This window comes from Schistocerca nitens, chromosome 6 (assembly GCF_023898315.1).
Source record: "Schistocerca nitens isolate TAMUIC-IGC-003100 chromosome 6, iqSchNite1.1, whole genome shotgun sequence".
Taxonomy (NCBI): Eukaryota; Metazoa; Arthropoda; class Insecta; order Orthoptera; family Acrididae; genus Schistocerca; species Schistocerca nitens.
The window spans coordinates 465976065-465999164 of record NC_064619.1 but is presented as its reverse complement, the minus strand read 5'-3'; the positions used below and the strand labels follow the sequence as shown (position 1 = coordinate 465999164).

The window sequence follows — 23100 nt, the reverse complement described above, 5'->3', positions numbered from 1 at the left end:
AGGAAGCAAGACTGAAATGCTTACAATGAAATGAGATCAAATCAGCATTACATGGTGAAAAAGAGAATAGAAGCAGCAAGGGTTTGTAGGAAGAAAAAAAGGTAAGCAATGAGCAGAAATGAGAGAGAGAAAGGACAAAGGGACCTCTTACCAGAGAAGCAAAATATTCAGTACAAGCTGAACCTTTTTTTTTTTTTTTGTGATAATACACTTCATTCTGTGAATGCTCCTATCGATTTGAAAGATATCCAAATCCAACAGGAGACAATAATGTCATTAAAAGCAACTGATGTCAGTCTTTTGAAAAAGGATCTCTCGTCATTATGGGGAAATAACAATGGTCTAACAAGATACCCTTTTTGTAAACCCCATAGATGCATATGCATTGCTTCACGAAACAGTGTCTCCTAATGTTTACGGGGATTTTAAGGAGTTCAGAGCAGCTTTGTATACACGGACATTTTATGAATACAATAATGCCAATCACGTCAAGTCGTTCCTATTTATATGAGAGTTATAAATGCCTAAAAAGTTACCAATTTGCAGTTGGTAGCCTTAAAATGTCAACTGACAGCTGACGTTACTGTAGCAACAAAAACCTACACGTACAACATACATTAACTCTGCTGTTACCGATAGAAATGAAAAAGACAAAGTTGGTGTTGGCTGGCTAAATGTCTTGGCATGAGTGTTGATTGAAAAATGTCTTGAAGAATAACAACACTAACAATGTACCTCATGTAACTAAATACATCCACTTAAAGCTCATCATTAACTACAAAGGGAGTGTACATCGCACAATGAAAACCAAATTTGAACACTGCATCTTTCCTGAAGGACATGGACCTGCTAGGTTTCCTGGTACAGTAATTTCAACAGGGATGACAAATCAACAAAATGATTTTCTTTTTAAAAACATCAGAACCTATAGCAAAGAGGTCTAAAAAACATTCTGTGACCTGAACTAGAACAAGGACCCACAACAGAACTTCAAGTGAGTGACAGTGAGGATCCCTAGGAAGAACCTTAACAGCTAGAGGTACCAAAACCAAAGATGAGGAGGCAAGAATACTGTTTGTGAACAATCTTGAAACCCTTCAGACACAAGTATTTTAGAAGTAAAAATCAAATCCTTTGGTCACTATAAAATATGGGATCACAGTAATCTATTTTGGGAGGTTTTGTGAATTCAAAATTTTAGGTGGTTTTGGACCCATTAATGGGTTCAAAATCAAAATTTGGTCTAAAAGATGCTGTTACACTGAGTAAAAATACCAATATTTTCCTAAAAATAAGTTGTGCAGGGTACACTAAATTTCTCAATTTGGAGTCAGTTTACTTGGTTTTAAATGTTTGTACACTGTAATGTGCTATAGATCTGAAGAGTTTAACCACTTAATGTTAAATTCAAAGAAGTCTGTACCACGTGACAAAGGACATTTTAAGAGTAATATAAATGCAGAATTTGTTTCTTAAGTATGTCAAATTAAACATTGGCAATAAAATGAAACTTTCAAATGCATTGCCTCAAACCCTATTTCCCATTATCAAAATTCAACTACTCAAATTTAGGGACAAAAATATTTCTTTTTTAACAAATTATTCAGAATTTAATGCTGGACATAAAAATTACAATAGCTCAAGACCCAAAATTTTGACAAGAGGTCCCTTTTCACTTTCTGTCTAATTAATATAGAGATAGAAGAGCACAGGAATGAAAGCACAAAATTTTATAACAAAACTAAAAGAGAAAACCAACAAATATAGACCAAAAGAACAGCACGTAAGAACAAAAAGGAAAATTTGCTGACAGACTAACAAGATGTCCTGCATAGATGGAGAGAGTACTTCAAGGGAATTTTGTTTGGGTAGTACTATCAGCAGTGGGCAGCTACTCTGTTACACTGCACGCCCAAAGGTAGAAGAGCCCACATCAGAAGAAGTACAGAAGGTAGAGCACTGTCTAAAGAATTACAAAGCACAATGCAGAACTGTCGAAAAGTTGGAGGGGGGAGGGGGGGCGGAAATTTGTCTCCATAAGTGAATCCACAAACATAATAAGGACAGAAATACTAAATGATTTGTTGCTGCTTGGTATATCATCTAAGTATGTTTTACTCATTCAAGCAAAAGTGCCTGCCTCGAAGGCTGCAGTGTGAGTAGATGGAGAACTATGTAATTAGTGAAGCATACAACAACTACCACCGTCACACTTTGCAAAAGATCTGGCTGAGAACCCAAGAAAATTCTTGTCATATGTAATATCACTAAGGGGGTCTAAGGCTTCCATTCAGTCCCTTGTTAACCAGTCTGGTGTGGCAGTTCAAGACAGTAAAACGAAAGACAAAGTTTTAAATTTTATGTTCAATAAATCATTCACACAAGAGAACTGTACAAACATACAATCATTTGACCAAACAACTGGAAAAAAGTGCAGGTGACTCCAGTGTGTAAAAAAGGTAAAAGGACAGACCAGCAAAATTACAGATCAATTTCCCTAACTTGTGTTTGCGGCAGAATCCCTGAATATATTCTCAGTTTGAATATAATAAACTTTCTTCAGACAGAGAAGCTTATGTCCAGGAATTAGCATGGTTTAAGAAAGAATCACTTGTGCAAAACTCAGCTTGCCCCTTTTTCACATGATATACTGAGAACTATGGATGAAGGGCAACAGGCAGATTCCGTATTTCAAGATTTCCAGAAAGCATTTGACATGGTGCCCCATTGCAGTCTGTTAACAAAAGTATGAGCACATGGAATAAGTGCACAGATATGTGAGTGGCTCAAAGACTTCTTAAATAATAGAACCCAGTATGTTGTCCTCGAAGGCGAGTGTTCATCAGAGACAAGGGTATTGTCAGGATTGCCTCAGGGAAGTGTGATAGGACTGCTGCTGTTCTCTATATACATAAATGATTTGGCGGACAGGGTGGGCACCAATCTACCATTGTTTGCTGATGATGCCTCGATGTACGGTAAGGTCTCAGAAAGTTAGTGACTGCAGAAAGATACATGATGACTTAGACAAAATTTCCTGTTGGTGTGATGAATGGCAGGTAGTCCTAAATGTGGAAAAATGTAAGTTACCGTGGATGAGTAGGAAGAATAAACCTGTAATGTTTGGATACAATATTACTAATGTCCTGCTTGATACAGTCAAGTTGTTTAAATATCTGAGGGTAAAGTTGCAAAACAATATGAGGTGGAACGAGCATGTGAAAACTGTAGTACGGAGCCAAATGGTCAATTTAGCTAATTGGGAGAATTTTAAGAAAGAGTGGTTCACTTGTAAAGGAGACCGCATATAGGACAGTAGAGCAACCTTTTTTGAGTACTGCTCGAGTATTTTGGATCTGCACCAGTTTGAATTGAAGGAAGACATCAAAGCAATTTAGAGGTGGGCAGCTAGATTTGCTACCAGTAGGTTCGAAAAACACGTAAGTGTTACGGAGATGCTTCGGGATCTCAAATGGGAATCTATGGAAGGAAGGTGATGTTCTTTTCGAGAAACACTCTTCTGAAAATGTATAGAACCTTCATTTGAAACCAACTGCCAAACAATTCTACAGGTGCCAACATACATTGCACATAAGGACTATAAAGATAAGATAGGAGAAATTAGGGCTCATGTGGAAGCATATGGGCAGTTGTTTTTCCCTCACTCTATCTCCGAGTGGAACAGGAGAGGAAATGACAAGTAATGGTACAGGGTACCCTTGGCCATACACCGTACAGTAGCTTGCGGCGTATCTATGTAGATGTAGTTTAGCACTGTTAAAGGAGTCAACCAAGGCAATCTTTCTCTTGAAGCACACATTCGCAAGCTTCAAATATTTGGTTACATAAGAATAAAGTCCACTCAGATGTGTTGGTGGAGCAATTATTAGTGGAAGAAGAGTTTCATTAGAGAGAACAATATCTGAGCTGAAAAAATTCACACAACCTAAAGCTCTTGCTATCAATGAAATGAAGACTAAGTATGTGAATCTCATCAAGAAATAAAATAACTCAGACAATATATCAAAAACTGGCCTCAATCTTGAACATGTGCAGAATTTTGGCTGTCTAGGATCTAATATTAACAGGACAAATTCCGCGTTAACTGAAATAAATCTGTGGATCTTAAGCAGCAACAGATGCCAACACACATTTAAGAAATTATTGTCCTCCATGTCACTGAATATATAGCCGAAATTGCCAATACATAGAATTGTGATCAGGTCAGTTGTAACTTACGGATTTGAAAACGGGGACATTCAAGAGTAGTGATGAACATCTGAGGACATTTGAACACATGGTTCTGTGCAAGATTTCCACAGCAATTCAGGATAACAGTGGTTTGCAGAGATTTAGAATGAAGTTGAGATGGGCCGTCTCCAACACGGAGGTGACTGTAAGATTAATAAAAAATAAGAAAATAGCCTGGCTTGGATACGTCCTTAGGATGTATTGTTGGAGAATGACTAAAATTGTTTTTGAATGGAGGCCAACTGCAAAAAGGCAAAGAGGGAGGCTATGAAAGCAGTGGATAGACAATGTGGAAGAAGATATAAAATCTCTTAGATCAAGGTTTCCCAAATTGTGCTCCATGGAATACTGTTCTGCATGACGTGAATAATTGCCCCACAAGAAACTATTAATATCAGGACCTTTTTTTTTTACATTTAGATGGTGCTAATCCTTTTTAAATTTGTTGTGATATTTGTGTTATTAGTTATGATTTAAAACTGAAGTAATCACTGAATAAAACAGTTTTCTCATTTCTTAAAATTTTATTGATCTTCAAAATAAACAGGTGTTTCATGTATCAGGAATCTGAAAGAGTTCTGTCAGAGTGCAAGATTGGGAATCCCAGTCTCATAGTCACAGGATGGTAGTGAATCGCACTGGAGAGGGCAAAATTGGAGGAAACTTGGTTGAAGAATATAAGAACCACACAGTGTTGTAATGCCATGAAAAGCAGATAGCTAAAAAAAACTAGCCTATATAAAAATAGAAAGCACACAAGTTGCCGCATATTTTCATCTCCTTCTTCACAAAGTTGTCTTTACTCACTGAAGCCCCTATCATACTACAACACCCATAATCCCTCCTTATATTCAGATACCTCCATGTGATTCTATCAGTTTATGACACCTTCTTGAGACATTATTCATGAAGTAAATATGAACTTCAAAAAGTAAGTTACACATTATTTTGGCTGGCCAAGGAATTGAAGTAATTGTTACTGAATGCAGTCCTACACTTCAAAGTGGCAAGATACATGGCACTATCTTTCAACATACATACCAACTGTCTGTAAACAGTCAGAACATTCTACCAATTATTCAATTCCGCGATGGCGCAAATCTGCTCTGTTTTCGTGAGATCCCCCCCCATTACCCCAGATGTTCTTTCAGACTGCCTCGACACTGTCGCATGTGGTCGTAGTCGAAGTCTGTCCTTCATTCACAACCAGCATTACCCATGTCTGCCCAACCTTGGTGAAATTGTTGGCATCATTTCACACTATGGCTCGCCACGACATTGCATTTGGTCCACATAATGCAGATTTGAGCACGGTGAATCACTGTGCAATTTAGATGTTTTGCCAGCAAGAATCATACTGTCTCACATACTTCAATTCTGGAGTATGTTTCCAGATGCTGCACTATTTCACTCACACACAGTTATGCACCTATTATCCGTACCACAGCAGAACCATGCCTGCAGGATATGTACTCTCTTCTGGACAATCCACCAGTCTTGTTGGGCATTGGTCTTATCATGGGATGACCTATGTAACTTATTTTCTGAAGTACCTACCTATTTACTATCAAGAAGTTCACCATTGGAAAAAAGTTAAATTTTGTAGATGCCAAGCATCAGTTGTAAGAAGATTGTCACCCCCAGTTTCTCAATTTTCATTCTTAGGCATCAAGCGCACACAATCCGAACACTGGTTATGCCCATAACAGTTTTCCAATGCTGCTACAAGTCTACAATGGACATGAAAGGATCTAACAGGTTATACCTGCAGGAACCAAGTTTTATGCCACACTTCACATCCAACTGGAATTGCAACCACCATGTTCAATGTCAGCTTTGTTAGTATCAATCTGTCATATGCGGTCACATGACTAATGAGTTGGTGCCACAAAAATCTATGCTGGTTGTACAAGCAGCAATTAATTTTTGTGTAATTCTAATACTACTCTCAAATTCTACAGCTAAAGTAAGTGACTTTGAATTAAAGCAAACTGTTAAAAGACAAACTATTCACAAAAAATAACACTGCAGAAAAGTGCATTTACCTGATATGCTGATGGACGTATCCTTTCACCAAAAACCACTTGTCCAAGGTTTTCAACAGGTGATTTTGATTCATCAATTTCACAAAAGTCAAAACTGTAAATGAGAATGCAAAAACAAATTACAGTATGTACCCAACAAATAATAATAATGAGAAATCATTACTGTCACACATTCTGATAAACAACAATGTATATGAATGTGTACTATCAACATTTGCTTAGCTGTGGAGAAGAAGAATAGACACGCATTTTTTTAAGGTAGAGCTATCACTGAAGCACAGTGTGAAATTAAGGTTTCACTTACCAACTGCTTAATAAAATAAAATCAATAAAAGGAAGGAATAATTATATCTCCAGAGAATAAGACTGTAAGTTATTGATTAAAAATCTCTCTGTGTGTGTGTGTGTGTGTGTGTGTGTGTGTGTGTGTGTGTGTGTGTGTGTGTGTGGGCGCGCGCGCGCTGTGCGCGCCGTATTATTGTCAACACGTGTGACTAACATTAATATGCCGAGACACTCCATATTACCGCTAACCTGTAGGCTGAATCGAGTTAGCATTATGAATGTATTTTGAGGCTTATGCTCAAATATTTACTTCTTAGCACTTGACAATTGTCTATACTGACAAGACCTGTTGATGCAATGAACTGAATCTTGCAGGTAAATTAGCATCCTCGATCGAAATATTAGCCTTCAAATTTTAGATTCTGCTATAGTCCAAATTCTGCACTATTTCCTACACTATACTCTGAACTCTCCTATTCTCTGTTGGTATGAAACTTTCGACTTACTTCAAGTTTTTCATCTCTCAAACAGCAGTAACAATGAGATTCAATGATCTAAAATCAATCACATGGTCAGCCTCAGTGACAAGAAAAAGAAGAAAGGAGAAAGGTAGGAAGATTGGTGTTTAAAGTCCCACTGACATTGAGGTCATTACAGACTACGCACAAGCTCTGACCATGCCACGGATGGGGAAGGAAATTGACCATACATTTTCAAAGGAATCATCCCGGCATTTGTCTGGAGTGATATACAGAAAGCATAGAAAACCTAAATGTAGATGGCCAGATACAGATTTGAACCTTCACCCCCCCCCCCCCCCAAATGCATGTCCAATGCGCTAACTACTGCACCACTTCACTAGGTGACAATGAAGAGATCATCCTGCAGCTATTGGACCTCTTGTGCAACCATTGTTGTGTAAACTAGACTTTCCAACAGAGATGATGAAGGGTATTACAGTGAACCAGCATTTGTATGTCGATGTGGATTGTACTCCATCAACTATTGGAAAGACAGACAACACTGTAATAGATTATCTATGTGAAGTCTTATCATAATGTTTGAATGGAAGCCTCGCAATCCTACACAAATGACCCAACATTTCTCATTAGGTATTAATGATATTCTGTCTAATTGTAAAATAGTTGCACATTTGTGTTCCAAGTATTTCATTCAGTTTATACATGCTACTTATTCTTGAGCCATCTTTTGCTGCCATCAATTAACAGAAAATAGTTTTTTTTTTTGTGGTGGGGTGGAGAGGGTGAAGTTCGGGATGGGGTTGTTTCATATAACGTACTATCATCCAACCCAAAACCTCTACCCACTAAAAGTAAACAGAAAGACAAAAAAAACAATAAACCTGCCACCCAGTCCCATTTAACTTAGAAGCAGAGGGCCGTAAATTTCCCTATTAAATTCATAAAAACCTGAAAAATATGACACCGCTGCAAAATACTTTTCGTCCAAAGTAAACACCTTTTGCCATACCCTACCACAGATCTGACGTCCCCCAATATCCCTCAATAGTATTAGCACATGTCCCAGTCTCTTAGTCTTTAAATTCAATATTACAATTTACAGTAAGAAGATCATACACCAACTGCACAATTCCTTATATGAAGCAAACCAATCTGACATGATACTATACCCCTCTGCTACATATTCCTTTGTTAATGAAGACAACCATCACTTACTACAATTTGCAACAACCTACAAACATCACCATCACCATCCCCACCAGAAACAATTGTCCCCAAAACTCAAAGACCAACAAACTTTATGCCCCCTACCACTCTTCCTCGTATCATAGCTTGACTCATCTACTTCCACTATCAATCCCAACCCCACCAATGATTCCCAATACATAATGAGTAACACACACACTGCTCTACAAAATGAAACTCAGTTGATTACTGTGCTTTCAGAAACCCCCATTTCATGCACGGCATATTTAAATGACAACTGATAACAAAAATAGTAAGATAACAATAACATACAGACTGAGTCTTGACCTCTCCAACCATGCTCTGTGCATGATGGATCACCACAAATTACATCTCCATATGCAGCCATCAGAAGATTGTTGACAGGACACCTTCATCAATTACATAATATTGCCAATATTATGAAAAGAACAGTTGCTACTCACCATATAGCACAGAGGCTGAGTCGCAGATAGACACAACAAAAAGAATGCAGAAAATACACTTTTGGTGAGCAAGTCCTTCAGCGGAAATAGACAACACACACCCAACCACACACACACACGTACAACTACAGGCTCTGCCAAAGACTGTGTGTGTGTGTGTGTGTGTGTGTGTGTGTGTGTGTGTGTGTGTGTGTGTGTGAGAGAGAGAGAGAGAGAGAGAGAGAGAGAGAGAGAGAATGGCTTTGTTGGCCGAAAGCTTACTTTCCGACAGTCTTTTTGTTGTGCCTATCTGTGGCTCAGCATCTCCACTGTATGGCAAGTAGCAACTGTCCTTTTCATAATATTGTCATATTCCATCCTGGGTTTTTCCTTTCTTTCATTTTATTGCCATATATGTGACATTTAAGCATTCCCTAATGACACCCAACATTTGCAAAAATTTATTAACTAATTCAACATCACCCACCTCACTTCGCAACATTCAATTATTGAGGACTAATTCCAAATCCAAGTTGCAAAAACTAACACGGCATCATCACATCTAAAATAGTCAACTAATCAAACAAGCCTTATACCACAGATTATAAATATAACAAACAAGGGAATACACAGAGGAATAAAATAAAATATACAAAATTATAAGACAAAACATAACATTTGATCACTAAATGGAATCACCACACCGAGTAAAAATTTCATAACCAAAAATAAGATCTGTTCACCTACAATTAAAAATAAACATATACTGCACATACATTGACACTTCATGTAAACTGCAATCACAGTTTTCTCCAGTTACTAAGATGACAATAAATAATATTTACTCTACAGACACTCGCAAGTTTCATATCATAACGAAACGTCTTCACATATTACATCACAGCTCACAGCCGAGAATTGGTATTGGATCCTCAAGTTGAGTACTCTTACACACTGAGTATTCATATGTTACATGTTGTAAGAAAATCAGAAACCTTAATCAATTTACCCATACACTGGCTCAAAACTACCAATGAAACTTCCTGTCAGATTAAAACTGTGTGCCAGATCAAGATTAACACTGGACATTTGCCTCTCAATTACCACCAATATTTTCTCTGATACACGTATATTTTCTACATAAAAGTAATTCTTTGAAATATTATGCAAACATTAGAATCTTGAGCAGCTGGTCATAGACGTTTAAGCCTTTATTCAAGTGCACCCAAGAGACTTATTGCCCGGGATCTTAGAATGGGTACAGTGATAATTTTACTCACAAGACAATTGTTGTGGTTCAATTTGTCCTTGGCATTATGTACATTATCTTACATGTGAGACCAAATTTGCTAGAAACAACTACAGGAGAGAGTTTTGACTCAGATCCAGGTTAAACATCCAGCCTGCCACAGTTTTAAGCTACCACAAACGTTCACTGACGGAAATACCCACAATAAATTGGCTAACAACACATACACCCAAGGAGCTTTTTACAAATGCTTAAAATTTCAAACTTCAAACAAAACATTTCATATCAAAGACAAACAGTCAAAATGCTGAAAAACAAAGTCAAGTGAGTGTATCTTTATGATGTTTGGCAAAAAGAAATGATCTGGCCACTAAGGCAGACATTAAAATGTCCTTTCTAATAACATGGCCATGAGGGTGGACAACACACAAATATTAAAAATCATTTCAACATTTGTATCAGAGTTACCAAAATTAAAGGGCAGATTATTATCTAGGCAAATTGATGTCATTTCCAAATATAAAAAGTGATCAACTAAAATGCAATGTATCAAAATGTATTCAACAAGCACCTCAAATTGACCGGTACTCTTGCCCCAGGAGTGAGTAATGTGTAAAGTAGCAAGGCATAATCTTAGCCTTGGCAGGACAACTCATTTTAATAAAATCTTGTGTGTCCTAATTACAGCAGAAATATGCTGTTTCCTCTTACAGCTCTATGGTGGTAAACTTAGACAGGATATTCAGTCTGCTGAGTAGTTGTTCAATAAGCTGAAGGGTATTTACAGACAAGAACTTTCTTATCTGCTCACTTTTCTTTCACACATTGCCCACACTAGGTTTTAGAGCCACACAGAACTAACTGTGCATGGAACACCATTATTTTCATTTTGTAAACTGAAGAAAACACGCAACAGACGCTTAATCCACAATTTTTTTATTGTGTACACGACTCGTTTCGGAACACTTCAAGTTTCAACATCTAGTGCAAACCGCAATAATGAAAACGTTGTATCCACGGCAATATTTTCATTATTACAATTTACACCAGATGATGGAACTTGTTTAAGTGTTCTGAAATCAGTTGTTTACACAATAAGAGTTTTTTGGATTAAGCAACTGATGTGCTATTTCTTCATCTCACAAAATGGACTTGTACAGTTGCGGCTACCCTGCAAGAAGAGCTCTTTTACCATAATTTTCTGTGGCAAGCAAATCACAAAGACACAGTCAGAAGAAAATAATCAAACAGCTGAGAGCATGTGCTTAGTCAGACCAATAAATTTAAATGCCTTTAAAATGTACTGTCTGTTAACAAGCACAAAAGAATACTGATCTGAAAATACAACCAAGATCACAAGAGTTATTGTTTTCAAATTTTAAAACAATGCTGTCCTTATTAATGGCCAAGAAAATACGTATTTCACCTGTAGGTTAAAACACACTGGTCTGTGACACATGTGCAATAAGCTCTTTAGTTTGGATCCCAAATTGTCCCAATGCTGTTCCATAGCATAAAATGATAAAATGACATTTTTTTGAAAGGCAAAACAACAAGATTCAATGCTGGATGGAAGGAGGAGGGGGGGGGGGGTGCGTGTTATAGTAGTACCCACTTTACCTGACTGACCCCTTAATGAAATCGCAAGAAATTCTTGATAGCCAGAAAGAGATGGGTCATCAGGTTTCTTGTGCTGTGTATAGGGCATTTTCTACAGGCGTATGTTCCTAATCTTATGAGAAAATCAACAATGCTGTTAAATACACTCAAATATAAAAGTCATGATGATGCACTGCTTGTACAGCTGTAGTCAAGTCAGGGTGAAGTAGAAGCTTTATAAATCCAAGCACTTTACAGCATTCAGAGTCTTTGGAGATACTGATTTAATACTTCTCAGAAGCGATGTAAAGTTTTTAATTTATCGCCAAATAAGATGTCAACAAGTTTTACAGCTTTTTCATCTGAGAGAAGCATTCCCTCTTTGTTGTGGGGATTTTAAATACATAAACACTTTTTAATTATGTATATATTTTACTTAGGAGACTTCATGTCTTTTTAATGCCAGTGGTGAGCCACTAGTAAATGCAGAAATTGTTCATAAATATCACAATGCCACTGTTTGAACTCTTGAATCAGCTACTGACTGCTGTTGAATCTCTATATAAGCTCAAATTTCTACCATTTTCCCATCATCATAGTTGTTTCAGAAGATTCATGGGAGAAAGTAATACCCACCCAAATCATCTCTGAATTTCAACAGTAACCCTCTCCATGACACAGAACACCACTCTTATAACTAGTGCAACTGGAGTCTGTTCAGTATTTCCTTAATGCTCTTGCTTCTAGTAATTTATTCCCTGATGAAACATGCAGTTCTTCCTGGGATCTTCTCCATTTCTTCCATTAAACCAACTTTATAAGGTAGGTTCTCAAGTATGAACTCAAAAACTCTTTTGTAAGCGATACTTTCCTGGACAAATTACATGATTCAAGTGCAGTCACGGTGTTGGGAATATCTGCGTGAAGTGCAGATGTTGGCAACAGCACCATCAAATAGCCAATTTTGAGTCATATGGTGATAGCCAATGAGGATGATGTTCTTCATTTCTTTCACTTTGCAAACAAAGTTAGCTTAGTGTCTCATGTTGACACAAACCAAATTGCTTCCCACATCATTACCACCTCAAGAGTACCTCCTGACAAGAAACATACAAGACATATCAGACGACAGCTTCGTGACCTTAAAAAGAAGGCATCTCCCTCATCTGAGTATACCCATCCCTTCACAGTTTCAGACATTGACTCTGGACTGAAGGACCTCAAACCTCTTAAGGCACCTGGATTCGATGGTATCCACCCAGAATTCCTGATCCATATGGGAGGAAAAGCTAAGAAATGGCTGGCAGAATTCTTCACTGACATCCTGCTGACTGGTCAACTTCCATCTGAGTTTAAAAAGGTGAAGATAATATCTGTTCTGAAACCTGGCAAACCCAGCAACAGGATAGAAAACTATCGCCCCATTTCCCTACTCAGCTGCTGCTACAAGCTTTTTGAAAGGCTAATATATAACAGAATAAGTAGCGCTATCTTGGAGAACGTTCCAGTTGATCAGGCAGGCTTCAGACCAGGGCGTAGCTGCTGCGACCAAGTATTGTCTCTCACATCCTTCATAGAGTCAGGATACCAAATGAAGCAGAAAACATCTGTGGCATTTGTTGATCTAACTGCCGCCTTCGACACTGTGTGGAGGGAAGGCCTTATCTACAAATTTCTCCGCATCATTCCCTGCAGAACAATGGCTCGACTGATTAACAGCATGCTAAGTGATCGGAAGTTCCAGGTAATCACTGGAAGCAACATAAGTAAGGAGAGGAAGCTGAACAACGGATTGCCTCAAGGATCGGTTCTCTCACCCTTACTGTTCAACCTATATCTATCTGATCTACCTGACACTTCGTCCAGAAAATACTCCTATGCCGATGACCTGGCTCTAGCCGTCAAACACCAGGAAATGAAGACAACAGAAGAGATTTTAGCCAATGACCTGTCTGCATTAGACAATTACTTCAAAATCTGGAGACTCCAACCCAGTGTGAGTAAAACAGAAGTGTGTTGCTTCCATCTAAATAACCAGTTGGCGAACGTAAAACTGGAGGTAAGTTTCAGAGGCAGAATTCTTCGTCACAACTGGAACCCAAAATATCTTGGTGTCATCCTGGATCGTACACTATGCTTCAAACAACACCTTCTTAACTTAGCTCAAAAGCTGAGGACTCGAAACAACATCCTCCATAAGCTATGCGGAACTACCTGGGGATCTACAGCAACCACCCTGCGAACTTCAGCTCTGGGCTTGGTATACTCAAGTGCTGAGTATTGTGCACCTGTTTGGATGAATAGTCATCATACAAGGCTTGTTGATACCCAGCTGAATACGACAATGCGCATAATATCTGGCACAATCAGATCTACTCCAGTTTATTGGCTTCCACTGTTAACCGGTATAATGCCTCCTGATCTACGCAGATGTACTGCCCTTATGAGAGAATTCCACAAGATCTCCAGGAATTCTAACCTACCCGTGCATAGCGACCTGCCACTTTTAAGTCGCAAGAGACTGAAATCACGTCATCCAACTCTGTGCGATGCTGCTGACATGGTTGCTAAGAATTTCAAACCTCTTGAAGAATGGAAAGGTCGGTGGGAAGCAGTGACAGATGTGCACCTGCATAACATCTTCTCAGGTGCTAAACTTCCAAGTGGATTCGACTTACCACGCAAGACGTGGTCTACTCTCAACAGAATCCGTACCAGCCATGGGCGATGCAGGGATGCTCTCTTTAAGTGGAAGAAGCTGCCTGATCCAGCTTGTGACTGCGGGGCTCCATACCAGACTGTTCACCACATTGTCAGTGAATGCAGGATTCGAGCCTATCACGGCGCCAAAGAGGACTTCCTGCTAGCAACTCCAGATGCAGTGCGCTGGATTGAAGGACTGGATATTCAGTTGTAAAGACAAACTTAAGTTTCTTGTGTGTCAATATGTACATATGTATATGTAATTTCATGATATGTCTGTATTAGCCATACGCTAAATAATAAAACAGACATTGATGATAAATGAGAATATTATGAATAATTTTTTTCGTTTTGTAAATAAAGTTAGACGATATTTTGATTTTCTTGTATGAATTTATAATTTATATTGGGTGTAATTAGTACTGCACTATTGGGTTCTATACTAAAGAAAATTTTTGAGTTCGTTATACATCCCATGCCAACCAGCACGAATTCTGAAAACATCAACTGCATGAAACCCAAATTTCACTTTTCTCATGTGACATAACGAAAGCTTTCGATCAAGGCAGTCAGGCAGATGCACTATTTCTTGATTACTGAAATGCATTTAACTTAGTACCGCACCTACACTTAATGTCTAAAGTACAGTCATATGGGGTATCAAGTGAAATTTGTGACTGGATGATGATGTTTGATTTGATTTGTGGGGTGCTCAACTGCGCAGTTATCAGTGCCCGTACAAATTGCCAACCTTTGTTCGGTCCAATCTCGCCACTTTCAGGAATGATGATGAGGACAACAAAAACACCCAGTCATTTAGAGGCAGGTGAAAATCCCTGACCCCACCAGGAATCGAACCTGGGACCCCATGCTAGGGAAGAGAGAATGCGACCGCGAGAACGCGACCACGAGACCACAAGCTGAGGACCATTTGTGACTGAACTGAGAACCTTTTGGTAGGTAGGATGCAGCATGTTATCTTGGATGGAGATGATCATCGGATATAGGAGTAACTTCGTGTGCCCCCACAGAAGTTTGTTGGGACCCATGCTATTCAAGTTGTATATTAATGACCTTGTGGACAATATCAATAGTAACTTCAGTCTTTTTGTGACACAGTCACCTTTAATGAAGTACTGTTTGTAAAAAGATGCATAAATATTTAGTCAGATGTCAATAAGACTTCAAACTGATGCAATGACTCACAACTTGCTTCAAATGTTCGGAGGTGTATAACTGTGAACTTCACATAATGAAAAAAATGTAGTATCCTGTGACTATAATATCAATGAATCACAGTTGGAATCAGCCAACTCATATAAATGACTGGGTGTAGCACTTTCTAGGGATGTGAAATGGAATAATCACAGAGGCTCGGTTGTGAGTAGAGCATGTGGCAGACTTAGGTTTATTAGTACAATGTAGAGAAAGCGCAATCAGTCTACAAAGGAGATTGCCTACAAACCTGTCATATGATCCATTCTAGAATATTGGTCAAGTGTGTGGGACCTATACCAAACAGGACTAACATGGGGTATTGAATGTACACAAAGAAGTGCAGCACAAATGATCACAGGTTTGTTTTATCCATGCGAGTGTGTCACACAGATGTTGAAGAAACAGAACTGGCCGACTCTTGAGGAGAGACGTAAACTATCCTCAGAAAATCTTCTAACAAAGTTTCAAGAACCAACTTTAACTGGTGACTCTTGGAATATACTACAACTCCCTACCTACTGCTCACATAGGGACTGTGAGGACAAGGTTAGAATAACTGCAGCACACACAAAAGCAGTCAAACTATCATTCTTCTCGTGCTACATACATGAATGGAACAGGAGGAGACCATTATAACTGGTATGATGGGACCCTCTGCTATGCACTTCACATGGTTTGTGGAGTATATTTTTTGCGTGGTTTATTGCAGTTTTGTTTCAAGATGGGAGAATGTGGGTTAATTTGGTTATTATGGATTTTAAAGTTAGTTAGGTATTTACACATTTTTCAGTGTGTTCTTTATTCGTGGGAGTATTTTAGGAGTTTTCATGATTGATTGTAACTTATACAGGGTCGATTTACTTTGCAAGGTGAAATAGCGGAGTGGTGTTTCAAATGGGTACTGCTAGAAACAAATATAATTTTCTCTTTCCTACAAATACGTCATGAATTTGAAGTATGTGGTTAGGCAGGAACTTATTTGCACAGCTTAAATAGCAAACATATTAAGAGTCCTGTTCTACAAAAAAAAAAAAAAAAAAAAAAAAAAAAAAAAAAAAAAAAAAAAAAAAAAAAAAAATTGCTCTTTTTCTACTTACATGTCACAGTTTCCAAGTATGTGGTTAGGCAGGAACCTAATAGCACAGCGACCATATTTGCATCAAAGTCCATTTATAGTGGCGGTCATTTATATACTGCAGAAAGCAATGCACATCTGTTTATGAAGCAAAACAAATGCAGAAGCACAAAGTCATTTGTTGCCTCCATGTAACTGATGACCGACAATCTTCACTTCCCATGGCTTGTCGCGTCATTACCAACATCTACAAGTCATGCAAAAACCGCCAACACTAAATGAACTTTCATCAAATCACAGTTCCTTACGATTCGCTTACTGAATCTCAGTCTGACATCTCATTTTCGTGCATTTGTTGTATATGGTCACTTTGTTTGGATGGCTCCAGACAATTACTGCAGAGTACTTTACAGTTGTTCCTGTTTCCAGTAATTTTTCACCAACAGCATAATCAAACAGTAACAGATATCTTCCCTTTTTAAGTGCAATATGTTTCATTTATTTAAGTTCAGTTCAGCTGCTATTCCTTGCAGCAGCCAGTGATTTTTATTCACTATGCTAAACCAATCTTCCTTTGTTTAGACCTTGCTGTGCACAACAGCATTACCGAAAAGCTTCAGAGCTTCCATCTGTTTTTATTTCTCTGATTATTAACAGCAAAATAAGACTACTTGAAACTTATTTTCACATGTGTGGCCAGCTGATCACTGCAAAAAAAAAAAAAAAAAAAAAAAAAAAAAAGGAAAGGAAAGTGCCAGCCAATTCACACTCTCCAATCTGCTGTAATATATTCAGGTAACATCAGAAAATGTCAGAATAAAGGCACTATTTTTTATTTTTGTTAAGGATTATCCAAGCTCCTGCTCATAATGTTTCTCACATCAGTGACTGCTGCCTCCTCCCACTCTTTGTGGAATCCAGAAATACCCAAATGGTTAATGACTGAAGTAGTAACATCCATACCACAAGTCAGTGTATGTTTGCCCTGTACAATGTTTCACCTTTGTGCCAAATAGATGCTGCTGAAGCATGCTATGAGATTTGAATAACAGAGAGCTGGTGGTGCTTGCCAGCCCTGGCTCAGCAATAATGGGATCACCACACCCCTGTGATAGATGACCCAGAGTTCTCCCACTATCAAAAGTTTTGTCTTAATAAAAGTCTACTTAATTGGGGCAGCATTCTTGTCACTTTGACAATTAGACTACAGCCCTTAAGACATACAATGAGCAACCACCGAACCCCCCTTCACTGAAGCAAATACCGAGCTTTATAACAATAAGAGATTGATAGAGACTATCAGACGCTGCTTTGTAATAATGTGTTAACTCAAACCTAGCCACTGCAGTTTGTGTACCAAAAGGTGCCTGCTATTTTAGCACTATCCAGGGAGACATGGAGTCTACAAAAGACTACTTATGCAGCAAGTGTTACCACATTTCCACCAAGTACCCATACCAAATAGGACTAACAGGGGATTTGAATGTACACAGAGAAGGACAGCATGAGTTGCCACAGGTTTGTTTGTTTTACTGGAGTGTGTTACAGAGATACTGAAGACACTAAGCTGGCAAAGTCTTGAAACAGACCTAAACTTTCCCATGAAAGTCTGTAAACAATATTTCAAGAACCAGCTTTAAATGATGGTTCTAGGAATACACTACCACCCTTTATGTATCGCTCAGATAGGGATCATGAGGATAAGATCAGAATAATTACTGCACACACAAGATACATTCAAACAATCAATCCTCCCGTGCTCCATATGTGAATGGAATGGGAAGAAACTCTACTAATTGGTACAGCATGATACATCCTCTGGCATGCACCTCACAGTGGTTTGCAGAGTATAGATGTAGAAATAAGTTAGGAGATTGAGCAGTGAATGCAGATTCCAATGATTTGTTATTACATTCAAAATAATTCTCTCTGTAAGTGCATGGCAGTTTAGAAAACATCTTATGAGTCTTTCCGGACAAACATCAATGTTATTAAAAGGTCTAGTGACATCGATTATAATCTAGACAACAATCAAACAATGAAAAATCCAGGATGGAATGTAACAATATTATGAGGGTTTTGATTACCTCTCATCTTGCTCTGAAATGAGAAATGTCCTGCCCACTATCCTTCCCACCCCTTCCACAGTGGTATTCTGTTTTCCACCGAACCTAACACTAACACCACCCATCCCATCAAAGGCACGGCTATTTGTGAAATCAGTAATGTGATCTACAAGCTAAGCTGCAACCAATGCGCTGCATTCTATGTAGGAATAACAACCAAAAAGCTGTCTGCCCGCATGAATGGCCACAGACAAACTGCGGCCGAGAAAAAAGTGGACCACCCTGTTGCTGAACACGCTGCCAAACATGATATCCTTCATTTCAATGACTGCTTCACAGCCTGTGCCATATGTATCCTCCCCACCAACACCAGCTTTTCTGAATTGTGCAGGTGGGAACTGTCCCTGCAATACATCCTATGTTACCATAACCCTCCTGGCCTCAACCTTCATTAGTCACTGACCTTCATTAGTTGCTGACCTCAACCTTCATTAGTCGCTGTCCTCACCCATTTAGCCCCTTCCCTGCTCCCATTCCACCACCACACCCAGTCTTTTTATCTTTTTCTCTCAATATCTCCTTTTCCACTACCCCCCCCCCCCTCCAGCTAATCAGCAGCATTTCATTTCACTGCCCACCATCCCCACCATACTATCCGTCACCCTTCTTGCCCCAACCTCCTCCTTACCCCCACCCAGTTGCCACACCCATTATGCACTGGTGCTGCTGCTCACAGGCCACTGGCCGAAAGCTTTAAGTGTGAAACACATTTTGTTGTGCCTATCTGCGACTCAGCATCTCCGCTATACGGTGAGTAGCAACTTCTCATAATCTTGACAATGACAAAGATTTCAGATTTTTGAATTAGCTGCAAGGTATACTGGGTCACTGGATGTGTCCGATTCCACCCGTCTTCTTGGACCCGTGACATAATGGTGGCGGTGTGTGCGATAATATGGCACAATGTTTTTGAATTGGTTTGTGTATGTAGATGACATGTTGCTGTATTTGATGGTGCCCTCTAGCTGTGGATGCTGACGTGTAAGTGTTTTTCGTCTCTTTGCATGTGGAGGGAGGGGGGGGGGGGGGGCTCAGCGCAGCAAACCTACATGATTTTGTCGGAGGCCTTTGTTGGTAAGTTAGTTTTGTTTTGAGTTTATTCTGCAGTAATTCTGATAATCTATCTGTTTTATATTTATTGTATTTCGATTGTGTTTTAATTGATCTAGTGAATATGGAGGTTTTTGGGTTTTCGAGTTATTGTTGCAGTGGTGTTTTGTGAGTTACATAGATGCGTGAAATTCAAGGTTTTCTTTTTTTCCTCTTTTTTTGTGGTTTGCCGGTATGTATCAACAGTGGCATTTCAGATCTATCTCAAGGGAAATGTCCAAGTCCACTTTTTGGAGTAGTTGGTGTAGGTATTAAGGGCTTCGTTTGAGCTATATAAGTCAATGGAAATGTCCCATGGGCTTGAGCTATATAGGTCGAGTGAAGTGTAGTATGATTCCCATTTGTTTTGTGGCTGTAGCATTATGTCATAATAGAGTTCTTTTTATCTATGGGCAGGGGGTTATGGTGCAGTGTTATGTACTGTTATATATTTACCTTGTGCACCCCCCTAAACCCCCTATTTCCTGCAGTTGTCCCGTTAGCTTGATTTTATTGTTGTAGTGCGACATTCTTGTGTCTTTTTATTTTTGTTCACTTCTATTGACATGTTTACTTGTGACAATATCGTTGCCATTCTGTATATGCTGGAAGTAAACGCTTCAACCATACCGATGACGTCATGGATCAAAGCAAACACATGGCATTAGACACTTTCCAAATGCTGGTATGCTTAATTACACAATTAATAGAGTAAAAAATACTAGACATCACTTGTGATTATTACATTTAATTCAACTACTTACTGTTGATATTCATAAGGTATCACTGACTCCTCGGTGTTCAGTCGATTCACGTACAGGGTAACAACTGACTGTAAAAGAAGAAAAAATACTGGTTGACTGTTATGTTCACTATACCACACTGCCAGATCATAGTATGTGCTCCAACAATTCATGGTGTTAAGGAGTAAATTTCAGAGAGTTTTCTTCACAGTTTTTGGAAATGAGAGCAGATCTAAAAGTTGAGCAATCAATGTCCTTGCCATACCTGTCAATTTCCAGGAACCAATAATTACAAGAAACCGTAAAAAAAAAAAAAACATAAATCTCGATGGCTGACTGGGAACTGAACTTACACCTCTCGTTGTGCTGATCATCTACTTTGTCTTCCCCCCCCCCCTCCAACATACACACATGAAACTAGCATTTGACGCTGATTTTTTAAACGTACTCCTAGAATATGTAGGCCTACATTGTTTCTTTGGTCATATATCATCACAACTTCAAATAATACATGTCCAGCTATCTTAATAATAAAATAGAACACTAAAGTGCCACAAAGTAACAGTTTATCCAATAACCTAATCCATAAAAAGAGAGACCTTCAAAAAGAATGAATTGTAGATTTTTCTTTTGAAAACCCCCACCAACTAAACTTTTCAAACCTCTCATTAATCAGTCAATTTATTTGATATACATGATATAGCCTACAGTATTTTACATTTAACTATGTCCAGACAAATATACGATTTCAATTTGTGTTTGACATTAATTTCACTACCTATTAACTTCTTTACAGTACGGTGTAGGTGGCCACAGATTTTTATGTTGCATGCCACACTAAGATTGACTGGTGCAAACAGCAATGTCCACTTCAATTCATCTAAACCTACACACAGTAGGCCTACTGTTTGATCGTTACAGCAGACCGAGGCCTAAGATGAAATACTAATATCCCAATAAATAAGCAAATGACCTCCTACTGATTTATATATGAGGCGGCAGGTGCACAAGACAACAGATATGAACACTGCTACAAATCAAGTGGGGAAAATCTTGTATATTTCGTTTGTTAATTAACATAAATGGACACAGCATTTGCCAAAATACTAGTCTATGGCACGTCTATCTTCTAATACTGGTAGGCCCTATAGGTTTTCTGAATTTCCGAGGAGTTTTAGTTTTTATAACGAAACGATCGTTAAATACACAGTGAAATTAGACATCAGGCTAAATTACATGCAAATTTGTTAACACAACGCTTACGGCACATTCAGATTCGTTTGCTTCACAAAGTATCATTCAAACTGTTACTTTCCAATTCAAACCACACTTCAATGTGCACGGCAAATTAGTCAGTTACCACAACCAAAATATCATGGGGGAATCCACTATTATACACCAGTCAAACTCAGTATCTGCAAATTCAAGTAATCACCTACTGATGGCAGGAAATTCAATTTTAAATCAAACTGCCCATAACAGGGACGAACTGGTTCTTTCCTAAAACATTGCATGCCGCTGGCTGACGTTTACATACTAATGTGGCAACGTGTTCACTGACCACGATATACTGAGTTTGATGGATAATTGTGCAATTAATCATTGTTGTCATTGTGGTAAGATCACACAAACATTTTACAATTGACAAGTGACTTATTTGCACACTAGTTTCCTCGGCACCGTTGTAAAACAGTGCAGCACACTGATAATAACAGGGAATGTAATCGTAAAGCAAAATGCCCTGCATGCCACGTATCAAGGTCCTAGGCATGAAACTCTTCAGCCTTTCATATTATCTGCCTGAGTTAAAAACTCTCATATTTACAGCACTTTCATTATTTGGAAATAAATCAAGATTTTGACAGCAATTACCTCACAGGTCGTGGGGATGTCCTCACCCTGCTTACAGTAATTGACAGGGGCGAGGCCCGGCAAATAAAACTGTTCCGAAGGGTGAAAAAATGTCACTCCAACAACAAAAACAACAGTCCAGAACATGTTGACGTATAATGATGCTACCTCATATAATTCTCATAGACTCTCTGGACAAACGCATTCGACAAAAATTTACAAAAAATTAAATTTCAATAACTTCCCACACAAACTACAACTTTCTTTACACAACAACACATCTCTGACACGTAGGGCACCTGATAACAATTACTTTGAAACGTCTACATACAAATTCATAAGCAGGAAGACAGTCCCCCATGTACCCCAAAGATATTATTCAATACGTGACCCGTGAAGTAAACAACATCGAACAAAAGAATGGATTTTGCACCCACGTTCGTTTCGTGCATGTGTAAATGTTATTTTAACAATACATAAGCATTTATAAGAGTCGAAATAACATAGCAGCAAACTTCTCAATATTTTGAAATGTAGAGAGTATACCTGTATAACTCTCAAAGTGATGAATTCTGTTTTCTCTAAACCGATTGCTCTAAACTAATTCAATCAGTGTTGAGTTACGAAAAACTATATTGATATCTATCATCCGAATGTTATAGAGCTCGTAATATACAATAACATCCTTACGAATGGAGCAGCATACTATGTCAGTTAATAAAGAAGAGTAACGAA

The 23100-nt window shown here is 38.5% G+C and overlaps 1 protein-coding gene across 1 annotated transcript in view; it reads right to left on the bottom strand.

Moving 5' to 3' along the window:
* LOC126262222 (transmembrane 9 superfamily member 2) overlaps positions 1-22701 on the bottom strand; it is a 135094-nt gene extending 112393 nt beyond the window's left edge. Inside the window, exons 1-3 of the mRNA XM_049958669.1 lie at positions 22387-22701; positions 20536-20603; positions 6297-6390 (exon numbers count right to left, since the gene is read on the bottom strand). Coding sequence (XP_049814626.1) covers positions 6297-6390; positions 20536-20603; positions 22387-22512 — 288 coding nt within the window. The 5' untranslated portion in view covers positions 22513-22701. The remainder of the gene's footprint in view (positions 1-6296; positions 6391-20535; positions 20604-22386) is intronic.
* Positions 22702-23100: the final 399 nt, after the last annotated feature.